This window comes from Mus pahari, chromosome 8 (assembly GCF_900095145.1).
Source record: "Mus pahari chromosome 8, PAHARI_EIJ_v1.1, whole genome shotgun sequence".
Lineage (NCBI taxonomy): Eukaryota > Metazoa > Chordata > Mammalia > Rodentia > Muridae > Mus > Mus pahari.
The window spans coordinates 48,744,088-48,758,142 of NC_034597.1; the positions used below are offsets into that span (position 1 = coordinate 48,744,088).

A 14,055-nucleotide genomic window follows, 5' to 3' on the forward strand; every position below is an offset into this window, starting at 1 on the left:
CAGAGGCAGGTGGATTTCTGAGTTCGAGGCCAGCCTGGTCTACAGAGTGAGTTCCAGGACAGCCAGGGCTATACAGAGAAACCCTGTCTCGAAAAATCAAAATAAACAAACAAATAAATAAATCTTTTTTAAAAAAGGAAAGAAAATCAGATCTTTATATACATTGTACAAAGTAATCAATTCATTTTATATAGGAGAATTTAAGAATTAAAACTGAAACACAACTTTAATAAAATGTTAAGAAGAAAACATAAGTTTGTCAGAGCAGTGAAAAGACTTCTTAAACAATTTTGTTTTACTCTTTCTAAAAATGTTATTCCCTGTTTTATTTAATTTTGTAAGATTTATTTCAATTGTAATTATGTCTCTGCGTGGGTGTGCATGTGAGTACAAGTACCCTTGGAAGCCAAAGGTATAGGATCCCTAGTGCTGGATTGGAAGGAGGTTGTGAGTCACTTAACATGGGTGCTGGGACTAGAAGCCAGGTCCTCTTCAAGAGCAGTGCCTGTTCCTAGCCACTCAGCCATGTCATCAGTCCCATTCATTACCCTACTGTAGTTGAAAAAACAGACACGAAGGCTAACTAACTTGCTAAATATCCTCATTGTTAGATCAAAACAAAACAAAAATTAGATATTGTAGACCCTTTATTATACTTCCTTTTAATTAATCCCCATTACTTCAGTAACTTTTCCACTTGTACTTTTACACACATACACATACACACACACACACACAAACACACACACACACACAGTGACTTCTCTATGATGACACTTGATAGGTGAAAGTAAATAATAGTAAATAATTTCATAATTAAACATGGCTGTATTATGGATTATAATAGTATTTATTAATTTTTTAAGATGAACATTGAGAAAACAAAGTCTAAGCCTGCTTGAATCAGTCCTCACCTTCTCCATACACACACACACACACACACACACACACACACACACACACTCATTTCTCCATCAATTATTTTGGCATTAAAAAAATTAAAATGAATATATTCCCCACCCCAATCTTGTTCAGAATCTCAGCACCCTCTACCTCTCCTAAGTCTCACCAATGTACAAACTCAAGGTAATTATGGTGGTGAAAGGACTTAGCGCAGGCCACAGACGCCTGTTTTCTCTGGGTCACAACACGCTACTCCCTGCATTTCATTATTCATTTTCTTCATTCAATTATCCTAAAGCAACTACTCTAAGACAAGCTTTGTGCCAGATGCTAGGCATAACTATCACAGAAAAGCAAGCAAAGTCCTAAACTAAATATATTAAGAGTCTAACAAGGGCGACCAGTATTGACCAAGTAGCATACAGGCAGTTCTGAATGTAGGTCAGTACAGAACAGGTGGGTCTTACCTCCCAGGCCAACCAAGGCTCCCCTGAAAAGTGAAGAACACTCTAGGCATAATGAATTGTTTACAAAACGCCTTGTGTAGGATGGAAAACAGCAAGAAAAACTAAGAAAACTAGAGTAGCCACAGAGACTCACAGAGGGAAAAGTGCTCTAAGAAGCTTGGCAAGCCAGTAACTTATCCAAAGCCTGCTGTTGCCCTTTGGAAGAAAACTGGGTCTGTTCAAACCTGAGAAGTCTGTTTCCAGACTCTCCCACAGCACTATCTGCCCTCCCCTACCGCACTCTGCTCAAATATTTCCACCTCAAATGACTATCTAAAATGCACATGATGTGACCCTACATAAGCTTGATGCTGCAGGACAAAAGTGAGTTCGCAATTCTCATGACCCCTTAATGCTGCAGGGGCTTTCTGCTAGCTATAGCAGTCAGCAGTCACACTGTGTATCACTGCATGCTTAGAAATGTTACCAAATTGGGGGTTGGGGGGGGCCACAAACAAGCATTAGTCTAGACTGAAATAAACAACTACAGGAACTAAGAAATAGAGTGTTAACTAGGCAAAAGTCAAAGAAGGGAATCTTAAGTCAACTGAACAGAAACAAGTAAGGCTCTGAAAGAGAGCCAATCAATGCTGACAGATGGATGGCTCAGTAATGCAAGAGTTCCACAGGCTTCAGGGACAGGCATTCTATAGTCACATAGGGCCCCCCTCTCAAAAGGGCATCACTATTGCTGTCCTGAAGTGCTTAGGAACTTACACACTTCAGGGTAAACTGGGGCACCAAGGTCTCTCAGGTGGCTGAGGTGAGACCTAGGCCTGACTGGCAGCAGTGACATGCTAGGGCACTTCATACGCAGACTATGCTGGAACCTACAGTAGGAAACTATCTTGTCTATCTATCACCAAAGCCTAATCCTAAACTCTAACCCCAACCACAACCTGAGCGCCACGGATAGAAACTGTCAGCCACACTAAGTGAACTTGGGTCAATAAAGTATAGAACAAAGAGAATCACTTCAAGAAATCACTAGAAGGCTGGAGAGATGGCTTAGTGGGTAAGAGCACTGACTGCTCTTTCAAAGGTCCTGAGTTCAAATCCCAGCAACCACATGGTGGCTCACAACCACCCGCAATGAGACCTGATGCCCTCTTCTGGTGCGTCTGAAGTCAGCTACAGTGTACTTACGTAAAATAATAATAAATACATAAAATAATAAATACATCTTTGAGCCGGAGCAAGCAGGGACTGAGCTAGCAGAGTTGACCAGAGCAAGTGGAGCTCACCAGAGCGAGCAGAGGTCCTAAAAATTCAATTCCCAACAACCATCTGTATAGCTACAGATAAAATAAATTAATTAATTAATTAATTTAAAAAAAGAAAGAAAAGAAAAGAAATCACTAGAATTCTTCAGTTTACAAACACTGGTTTTGAATTTCCACCAAAAAAAAAGCAAGTAACTAAAAGCTTAGAAAGGGAGAAATTAGTTTTAAACACAGGGCCTGATGCACACTGGGCAAGAGCTCTACCACTGAAGCTATCCCACCAGACTAAGGTGATATTTTAATATAAACACTTTATATGACCTAATTTCTAATGAGGAAGAAATTCAAAATTATTTTCTTATAACTGAAGATAAAACAACAAGATGCATAATCAGGGTCTTTAAATTCTATAACTCATAAAGTGAGTCTCTTAAGAATGTACTGTTAAGACTACTACCAATAACAACTGTCAGAAAAAAAACAGAAATACTATGTACATTTACATCTAAATTCAAAAGTACGTAAGACTGATTTGTACAGTTAAAAAATTTTTAAAAATCTGTAAGAATCATCAGCTCGAAATGTATTTAACACTTCAAGATAATTAACTAGAAAACGACTCTAATGTCATTAACTTTAAAATCCAGCAGCTGTGGGGATAGGTGCATCAGCAGAACTATCTTTCTAACAGAAAGAAACTGCAGCCTCATATTTGGCAAAAGCCACTGATGTCACTTTCAACTCTGACTAAAGATGAACTTGCAAAAAGAATTTTAAAAACAACACATGGCACACTCATCTCTAGAGCTCCAGGCCAGCCAGGAAGATCTTATCTCAAAAGAAAACAACAACACAAAATACAACCCAAAAAATTAATACATTTATAGAATACATACCAATCAAGACATCACATCAACTACATTATATGTGAGGCCTGGAGAGATGTCTCAGTGTAAAGAGCAGTGGCTGCTCTTCCAAAGGACCCAGGTTCAATTCTCAGTATCGACATAGGCTCACAACCTTACGTAAATTCCATTTCCAGGGAACCGGACACTCTTTTCTGACCTCAGCATGCAAATGGTACACAGACATACATATAGACAAAACACACATACACATAAATAATAGCAATTATTTCTTAAACATTGTGATACCAAAATGCCATGTCCTGTGACTTGTCTTCCTCACAAATTACTATTACATATCCATGCACAGTGTGTACTTGTTTATGCACACACACAGGTGTCCTGTGAAAACTAGAGGATGATGTTTTCCTCTGCAGCTTTCCATCTCGATTTGTTTGAGGCAAGTATCTTTTTGAACTCAGAGCTCTCTACTGTTGAAACTGGCTGGGCAGCAAGCTCCAGGCACGCTTGTCTGTGTCTCCCCAGTGAGAGTCACATACCTGCACTTCTGCATCTGGTGTCTGGGAAACTGAATGGAGGTCCTCATGCCTGCCCAGCCTGTACTTCACCAACTAAGCCACCCCCTGCCACCTGCTTTATAATAAAATATTTAACAAGAAAATGCTTCGTACTTGGCAACCTTCAGCAGTACTTTCATCCCCTTTTTAACATTTTCGTTTGCACTGGGCCTTGCGAGATTGTGTAGCCAGCCCTGGTAGAGAAGGAAGGCTTGGTGGCAACAGCTTCATAGCTGGAGTGTAAAGCAGGGCCAAGAGCTCCGCTGAGCTTCCAGACCTAAAGGGCTTCAGCATTAAAGACCAGGAAATAGAATGAAATACTGTCTACTTAACCAGGACTTCTCTACAGAAGACAACAGAATCTGGGATGTTTGCAGTCACCCCAAGACTGACTTGACTGTACAGTGTAAACTTTGAAAGGCTCTACTCTTGAGTACTGTTATTTAGAGGTGACCTAACTTTTCTCACAATTACAACTGAATAGAGAGTAAGTCCCTATTGCCTGTCCATTAACTTTTCCTCACTTGAAAAACATTTTCTCTTTATCTGTTGACAAAATTATGCTAAGCTAGCAGCAGTTACACAAATCTGTGGAAACAGAATAACCCGACCTACAAATACAACACTACAAACCCAGCCTCCATATAAACTATGACACACTTGTAATTTTCTTTAAAAGACCTTGATTTGAACATTACATAATATATATGTACATTTTTTCATTCATGCATCAAACATAACCCCCCAAAATACATAAATTATCAACTAAAAAAAATAATTTGGGGGGGCTAAAGAGATGGCACAGTAGTTAAAAGCATGTACTGCTCTGGTAGGGGACCTGAATTCAAAAATTATTTATGATTCAAGTAATGTTTTATACTATAAAAATTTCAAATAACATATAAAAACAGAAACTGAGGGCTCTTGCCACATCAATCATATTTCACTGTCATTCTGAACAATGTAGTGCAGGCCTTCCAGTGCTGTTCTATGGAGACCCAAACACATGCATGTGGTCATCGTCATTGTCCTTGTTCTCCTCCTCTTCTTCTCTTCTTCCTCTTCCATCTCCTCCTCCTTTTTTTTTTTTTTTTTTTTTTTTTTTTTTTTTTTTTTTTTTTTTTTTTTTTTTTTTTTTTTTTTGAAAGGGTTTTTTTTTTTAACCCTGGTTTTCCTGGAACTCACTTTGTAGACCAGGCTGGCCTTGAACTCAGAAATCCGCCTGCCTCTGCCTCCCAAGTGCTGGGATCAAAGGCGTGCACCACCACGCCCGGGTTTTTTTTTTTTTTTGGTTTCTTAAGACAGGGTCACTATGTAGCTCTGGCTGCCCCAGAACTGTCAGTGGTTCTCAACCTGTGGTTCCAGACCCCTTGGGGGCGGGGGTGGGTGAGGGGTGGGGTTGAATAACTTTTTCAAGGGTCATATCAGATATCCTGCATATCAGATATTTACATTACAATTCATAACAGCAGCAAAACTACAGTTATGAAGCAGCAATGAAAATAACTTTATGGTTGGGAGTCACTACAACATGAGGAGCTGTATTGTATTAGACAGTCACAGCATTAAAAAGATTGTGTACTATTGCTCTCAGTGGTAGACCAGGCTAAACTCAAATTCAGAGATCCAGTGTGTCTCCACCTCCCAAAGTGCTGGGATTAAAGGCATGAACCACCACACCCTGCTAGAAGTTTTATTTTTAAAAAAACCAAAATAGGACAAATTTTTTTCTGCACCTTTACCTCACTTATCTTGAACATCTTTCCATATCCACTCAGATCTTTCCATTAAAAAAAAAGTCAGGCAGGGTGTGGCAGCACACGGAGATCTCTGTGAATTTACAACTAGCCTGATCTAGTTAAGAAGTTCCAAGACAGCCAGGGCTACATAAAAAGATCTGGTTTCAAACTGTGTCCTCCCACAACCCCCACCAACAAACAAACAAACAAAACAAAACAAAAACAAAAAAACAGGGTCTGGAGAGGTGGCTCAGTGGTTAAGAGCACTGACTGCTCTTCCAGAAGTCCTNAGTTCAATTCCCAGCAACCACACGGTGGCTCACAACCATCTGTCATGGGATCTGATGTCCTCTTCTGGTGTGTCTGAAGACAGTTACAGTGTACTTAATATAACAATAAATAAATCTTAAGAAAGAAAAACTACAAAAAAATAAAACAACTACATATTATTAGACCTATGGTTTTTTTAATTCCATAAAATTTCATTAACTATCATAGAATACCAGTTTACTTTTATAGACTGAATAAATGCCTACAAGTGAAATAGCAGGAGAAAAAAAAGAAGATGAATTTTTAAGGCTTCTGGAATTCAATGCTAAGCTTTTACTACAATTTGTCATCTTTTCTACTTCTACTAGCAGAGCCTACTTCCCCTTTTGTTGACAGTTTAAAGCACCATCGTACTTAGCTTTGGATTGTTCTGATACAACCTTCTATTGTTTTCCAAGACAGTGCACAAACAGTTCAATTATTGTAATTTCTACACACACTTTAGTAAGTGGCGCATCGAGTCTAAAGACCCTTCATTTTTGCTTTAAAAATGTTCCTGGTGGCCAAGTGTGGTGGCACACGCCTTTAATTCCCAGCACTTACTTAGGAGGCAGAGGCAGATTTCTGTGAGTTCAAGGTGAGCCTGGTCTATACAGAGAGTTCCAGGACAGGACAGGATTTTGTAGAGACACTGTTATTCTTCTTGATATATTTTTGTTTGCTGTCTGTTTTGTTTTGTTTCTTGGGTTTTTCTTTGAAACAGGGTCTCACTATCTATGTAGGCTTGGCTCTCCTAGAGACTCTCCTACTTCTGCTTTCTCGTGCTAGAATTCAATGAGTGAGCCGGCACAGCAATGAGTAGGCCTGTGTATATGTTATAATTCTAGAGATGTTCAAGAAACAGTTATCACTGGAGGAACAGTTTAGGGAATTTGTAATTGTCCTCATATCCCACACTTCTGTATAGCTTGAGTTGTTACTGTTCAGAAAGGTATTGCCAAAGATCATTTTAAGTCAGGGATAATATTCATAGTATATCATCATTGATATAAAAATGAATGAGTGAGTGAATGAATAAATAAATAGGAAAAACCATAGACTATGTATTGTAAAAGCCAGTAAGTAAGTAAATAAATAAGTAAGTAAGTAAGTAGGAAAAAACATAGACCATGTGTTGTAAAAGACAGTAGAAAGGGCAAAGCATATTTAAACTGTTATGCAGTGTACATAAGAAGGGGGAATGGGGTGGGAAATACTTGTGAATTGACTTACTTTAAAATAATACAGTTTGATATTTCTGCTATAATTTCTGCTATAATCTGTGATATATATTTTCAATATCAAGTTTTCAAGACTACATTTAGGTAGCCTGATTAAATTTGAAAAAAAAAAACTCTCAATGAAGAGAATGTCAGCATAGGAAGTATGATTGGTTTTACTCTGTAAAATAGCTACATCCTCAAGCAAAAGTCAACAACCTGAATCTTTTTGAAATATGACTTTGGGAAGCTTATTTAAATACATTTCCATGAAGGTAAGGTGGTACACACCTATAATCCCAGCACTCAGGAGGCTGAGGCACGGAGACAGGAAATTCAAGGCTAGAGTGGACTACAGAGGAAGTTCCAGGACAGGCCCTGTCTCAAAACAAAGCCATTTCCCCCTCCCCCCCTCTCCCCATCATATGATGTGGTGGCACACTCTTCCATTCTAACACTTGGTGGCAGAGGCAGGTCACCGACCTACAGACTGCATTCCAAGCCAGCTAAGACTAAAAATGAGACACTGTCTCAAAACAACAGTTTCCCATTTCCACTATGTTTTCAGAAAGTTATGTAACTCTATTTGGTTATCATGACTAATCTACAATAGCACTTCACCATTCTAGGTCATCTACCTTTAAATTTATTTCCTAGCAAGCAGGAAATATCTATTAATACCTTTCAGACAAAAATCATTTTTTTCCTACCATGTGGTTTCTGGGGATCCAACTCAGGTCACAGGCTTGGTGGCAAGCACTTTTACCCAGTGATCCATCTCACTAAGCCCTTTATACCCGTCACCCTGTAGGTCCATCTTAATACTTTATGTTTGACATCTTACTCCATAACCTTAAAAGGACCGATTCTAAATGTACCCTTGTAGGATAATTAATATTCTGATTTTGAGAAAAACAACATGTTGAATAAAAAATTAACAGTTAAAAAGTGTTAGGATTTAGTGCATGCCTGTGGTCTAACACTCTGAAGGCTGATGAAGGACCACAAAAATGTCAAGGCCAACATGGACTACAAACATAATGAGTTCTAACCTAGCTATGTTACAGAGTAAAGAGTTCTAAATTCTGAACTGGGAATCTGGTAAACTAAGTAATGGATCAGTTTCATCACTAAATTTGCTGTGATCTACTGCTTTGAACCTCAATTTCTCTCAACAGTGCAAAGCTGCAACAGGAATTCATAATATAGAACCCAAATCTAGCACTCAACAGAATACTAGTAGCATTTTTCTTACCCATCTATAAACAGTTGATTAAAAACTAGCCTTATCAAGAAAAAAGAAGACACACTGCCAAGCACAAATTCTAAATTCCATCAGGCCGATGATAAACACCATCAATTAACTTTTCAATTTCAGTACTAGAGCACTGTTGAGTTCTTTGAATCCAGAATTAAAAACAGTACCGCGATTTCCTAGAAAATCAGGTAATTTCAGGGGTGCTGTATTTGGGGATTTTAGTAAACTTTTATTAAACTTAAGATTTTCCTGCATATTTTTAAAAAAAGATTTATGTGTTTTTATCTGCATGGCCTGTGGGTCATCAGATACCCTAAAACTGGAGTCAAGGACAGTTGTAAATCACCCTGTGTTCTGAGCAGGGTCCTCTGCTAAAGCAACAAGTGATCTTAATCCCTGAGCCATCTCTCTAGGCCCTCTTCTCACTTTCTAAAAGCCATCTGATATTGTATATGAAGACAAAACTTAATGGGTGACACTAATGACTGCTCTAGAATTGTCGCAAATATTACTTTTAAATGTTTTAACATTAATTTTTCATTGTGTTTATGTCGGTGCAGTTGCCCCTGGACCCTGACCTGGGAACCTGCTCAGGTCCTCTATTAAGCAGCATGTGCTCCTAACTACTGAGCAGCCTCTCCAGGCCTTAACTAAAATATCCTTAAATATGATGCTCCAACACAAACCTTGACAGGAACCTTAAAAAAGTTCAGGGTAAAAAAGAAATCTAGCTGTATTTCGTTGTCAAAATGTCTAAATCATTTCAAGTAATAAAATGGACCTACAAATGCAATCGTCTTAGTTTACAAAGAATGAAAGAAAGAAATCAAGCTGAGCCAGCAAGCATAAGACACAGTTTACTGAGTAACTAAACATAGTTATCCCTACTTTTGCTCCCTATGTGGAATACTATTTATAATACCGACTCGTCCTGCTCAAACACCCTCATCAAACTATTTCGTGGTGGTTGTAAGACTTCAGCTAATAAGTACCACAGAGTCAGTATTCCAAATCGCGAAACACACAAAGAGTAGGTCTTGAACCAAGTTTTGCCCCAACGACCTTGGTCCTAAAGATTAGCCTCTCTCCCTCCGGCCGGTCCGTCCACGTGCCGCCTGCTGCGGTTACCCAGAACTGCCTGCATATCAAGCAAAGAACTAGGGGACCCGATCCACAAGGGAACGAGGGTTGCTAACAGCACCCAGACTGTGCCATCCCTCTTCTAACAGGATCAACTCCCCAGCGTCATGCACACAGTCCCAAGAATGCTCCCTGATCCAAGTCCTGCGGGGTTCACCCTGTGCCTTGCTCTGCTACCCAGTCTGCCTAGCGAGGTATAGAGCGAAGCTGGCGGCACAGGAAACTCTCCATCTTACACCACTACACCCCAATGCCAGGCTGAGGAGCGAGGCGGTCAGGGAAGGAGACAGCACTAGAAAGTAAAGAACCAAGGCAGGAGGAAAGTAGGATGGAGAATCCTGCGCCACGCCACCACCACCTCCACTTCAGGGTTCATCCCAAGGCCCTTCCCGGCCACCAACCCAGCGGACAGCAGGCCTGACCCGGGAGAGCCAGCCGGAGTCCCACGGATCCCGCGGTTCTCCGGGCCCGGCGTCCTCACCATCAGAACTTTGGCCGCGTTCTCCAGCTGAGCGATCACTTCTGGGGGCCCCAGCGCCGCCGCCATCATGGTCTCTCTTCAATGACGCGCCATGCGCTGCATTCTGGGAGCAGGCGCCGCGGCCGGCCAATCGCCGCCGCGACCCCGGCGCCTCTCGCGCCTCCCGGGCGGTCGCAGCCGCGGTGGGCGGTCGCAGCCGCGGTCGGCGTCGCGGCCCCAGCGGCCTGACGGGACCGCCGAGTCCTGGAGCAACCGGAAGGAGACAAGCGTGAGGCCGGTCGCGGCGCTGGGAGAAGGGCGGCGGTAGCCGGCACCGGGCGAAGCCGGGCGGTTGGCTCTGTCAGCCGCGGCGGGGCATCCCGCGCGGGTCTGCGGCCTGCGCATGCGTGGTTCCCTGCTGGGTGCGGGCCGCGAGGTCCTGGACCGGAGCCGCGCAGCCCATTAGCTGCTGGTTAAGGTACCATTAGCTGCCGGTTAAGGTACGGCTGTCCTGCCCGTGCGGGAGCTTCCTCCCGCTCGCATAGGCTGTCCAGTGCGGAGCAGGATCTCTTAGCCTTGGAAGCGCTCTCCTAAGGGTGCGCCTACGCCCAGAATTCATGCGTTTCCTGCCTCCCGCTCCGCGGTTCGTTCCGCTGTGAGAAGGGGGCATCCGAGGTCGGCATGCTTGGTTTTCTCGATTGAAACCCTCTCCCTAACCACTTGGCTTCCCGAAGTCAGTAAGAGCTCAGCTGCCGCCAGCTTTGTGCTTCTGGAGTTTATAGGAGCAATGCTAAAGTACAGAACCTGCGAGGAAAGGTGCGTCACAGTAACTTCAACGCGTTGTCTTCTCTCCCGCTCTTTAGGGTTTTGTTTTTCTAAGTCTACGTCCAGGAAAGTGATCCTGACATTAGCAAGTTCAATGTTCAAAAGGTGGTCTAGTTGAAGTATTTGTATTGTTTCGACCTGACATCTCCATTTTCTGAGTTTTGTTGAGTGCCTGTTCTGCTTTCTGGGGTAAATCCACGTTTTTGAGTTCCTTCTGTAGCCTTCCTGATTTTCCCAGAGATCTGTAAGTCTGCTCTCCTCCCCTTTGAGGTTTTTGTGTCTCCGAAATAGAATTGCAGTAATTTTAAAATGATTTCTTTTTCATTTTATGTGCATTGTTTTGTGTGCATGTATGTCTGTGTGAGAGCGTCATATCCCGAGCAACTGGAGTTAGGGATGATTGTAAGCTGCCCTGTGGATGCTGGGGATTGAACCTGAATCCCCCGGAATGGCAGCCAGTGCTTTCAACCACTAAGCTGTCTTTCTATTACTATTGTTCCTATTGAAACAAATGTAAGTTCTTCTCTTCACCCCACCCACTCTCCATGCCTTTATTTACTTATTTATTTATTCTTATTATGTTTTTAACAGGATTTTTCTTTTCACACTGTAGACCAGGCCAGCCTCAAACACAAAAAACCCGCCTGCCTCTGCCTCCTCAGTGCTGGGATTAAAGGCGTGGCCAATTATTTTTGTTTGTTTGGATTTTTTTTTTTTTGACATCTCTACTATTATTGAGAAAGTAACTTAATGAGATCTTTTATTGCTTGAGACATAAAGTGTCTTTCATTTCATTACCAGATGACAAAGTTTGTTAAAATGCTGTTAGTGGTAGTGGTTTTCCTGTTGAGATTTGTGTGAACCTGGGCCAGCCAAATGGCTCAGCAGATAAAAGAGCTTGCAGTACTAGCCTGAGGACCTAATTGCAATCCTAAAACGCACAGCAAATAGAGAGAACTGACTGTAAAGTTGACGCCTGACCTCTGCACCTTTGTCTGCTTTCATGCAGCTGTGACATACACGGTTCTGCTTAGTTTTTGTCAACTTGACACAAATCTAGACTTATCTGGTGTACTGGCTGGTTTTGTGTGTCAACTTGACAAAGCTGGAGTTATCACAGAGAAAGGAGCTTCAGTTGAGGAAATGCCTCCATGAGATCCATCTGTAAGGCATTTTCTCAATTAGTGATCAAGGGTGGAAGGATCCATTTGTGGGTGGTGCCATCCCTGGGCTGGTAGTCTTGGCTTCTATAAGTGAGCAAGCTGAGCAAGCCAGTAAGTAACATCTCTCCATGGTCTCTGCATCAGTTCCTGCTTCCTGACCTGCTTGAGTTCCAGTCCTGACTTCCTTTGGTGATCAACAGTAGGTGGAAGTGTAAGCTGAATAAACCCTTTCCTCTCCAGCTTGCTTCTTGATCATGATGTTTGTGTAGGAATAGAAACCCTGACTAAGACATCTGGACAAGGGTCTTTAATCTGGAAAATTAAGTAGTATTTCTTAATTGAAATATTACTTCCATTAAATTATGCTGTGAGCAGATTTGTGGAGCATTTTCTTGAGTAATGGTTGATGTGCAAAGGCAGGTAGAGTTTGAGATCAGCCTGGTCTACAGACCAAGTTCCAGGTCAGCCAGGGCTACACAGAGAAACCCTGTCTTACAAACAAACAAAAAACCCTAACATTTTAAATAATTAGTTTTGTATCATCTTGCTTGCTTCTTTCCAACTATGCTGGGGTGTTTTGTTTTGTTTGTAAGACAGGGTTTCTCTGAGTAGCCCTGGCTATCCTAAATCTCTGTAGACTGGGTTAGCTTTGAACTCAGAGATCTGTCTTTCTCCTCCTCTGAGTACCATAATTAAAGGTGTGAGCTACTACACTCAGCTATAAAACAAAACTTTTAAGGATGGAGAATCTTGCCAGTTTATTCACTTCGCCTTGAAGTGTGACTGCTGCTCACTCTGAGATGCACTTCTGTCGTGATTCACCACCTTCACAGAGACCTAACAACACCCACCACTACCTAGTCTTGAACTTTGAACCTCCAAAGCTATAAGCGAAAAGAGCTTGTATTTTTCCCACTAGTAACCTGTGCAAAACTAACTGATAAATCTCTGTGGGGCTGAGGAAATGTACTCCTTAGTTTTTTGTCAACTTGGTACAAACTGGAGCCATCTAAGAAAAGGAAGGAACTGTCTTCACCAGGTTGTCCTAGGGCATGTCTGTGGGCATTTTCTTGATTCATGCTTTCTATGGGAGGGCCTAGCCCATTGTGGGTGGTGCCACCCTTGGGGTAGATGATCGTGGCTTTATAAGAAAACAAGCTGAGCAAGCGCTGGAGAACAAGTGTGTAAGTAGAATTCCTCCATGGTCTCTGCTTCAGTGTCTGCCTTGAGTTCCTGCCCTGGCTTCCCAGTAATGGATGGTAAGCTGAAATAAACATCTTTGTCAAGGTCATGATTTTTCATGAAGCAACAGAGAAACAGCTGGAATAGAAGATAACTCAGTCCATAAAGGACTTGCCTTGCATCTATAAGGAATTCAAGCCCTAGAAAGGAAAAAGTAAGCTAAAACAGGGGACTGAAGGGATGGCTCAGCAGCCAAGAACACTTAACTTCTCTTATAGTACATAGGTCCAGTTCACTGCAGCCACACACACATCTATACACGTGCACACTCACACACATATATACATATACATACATATATATGTATATATCCTGCTCACATGCATGCAGTGTTCATGTATACACACACAAAGTCTTAGCATTGAATGTATGGAATCTGTAATTGCAAGTTGTCTTGTATTTATGTTTAGTACAACACAGAAAGGCATCTTTGGAGCAAGTAGGGAAGAATAGATGAGACATCTACATTGGAAAGAAGTAAAATCATCTGTGTGATGCCCTCCAGACTAACATACTTGTAGAGTATGTTCTTCCTTTCTCTTATGAGACTAACTAATCTCCCATTATATGTGTGCATGTGTATATGTATAGCAGTCGTATCACTCTGCACCCGAATCCACACTTCACAGCTGGGTTCCAGATTC

The 14,055-nt window shown here is 41.7% G+C and overlaps 1 protein-coding gene across 3 annotated transcripts in view; it reads right to left on the bottom strand.

Annotated features, from left to right (window-relative positions):
* Nucleotides 1-10,573, bottom strand: part of Xpo4 (exportin 4) — an 84,589-nt gene extending 74,016 nt beyond the window's left edge. The window contains exon 1 of one of the 3 annotated variants that reach the window (XM_021204077.2): nt 10,203-10,355. In XM_021204077.2, coding sequence (XP_021059736.1) covers nt 10,203-10,271 — 69 coding nt within the window. In that variant the 5' untranslated portion in view covers nt 10,272-10,355. Of the gene's footprint in view, nt 1-10,202 lie in introns of all 3 variants that reach the window. The other 2 variants (XM_029541921.1, XM_029541922.1) reach the window with 2 other exon arrangements.
* Between the last annotated feature and the right edge of the window lie 3,482 nt (nt 10,574-14,055).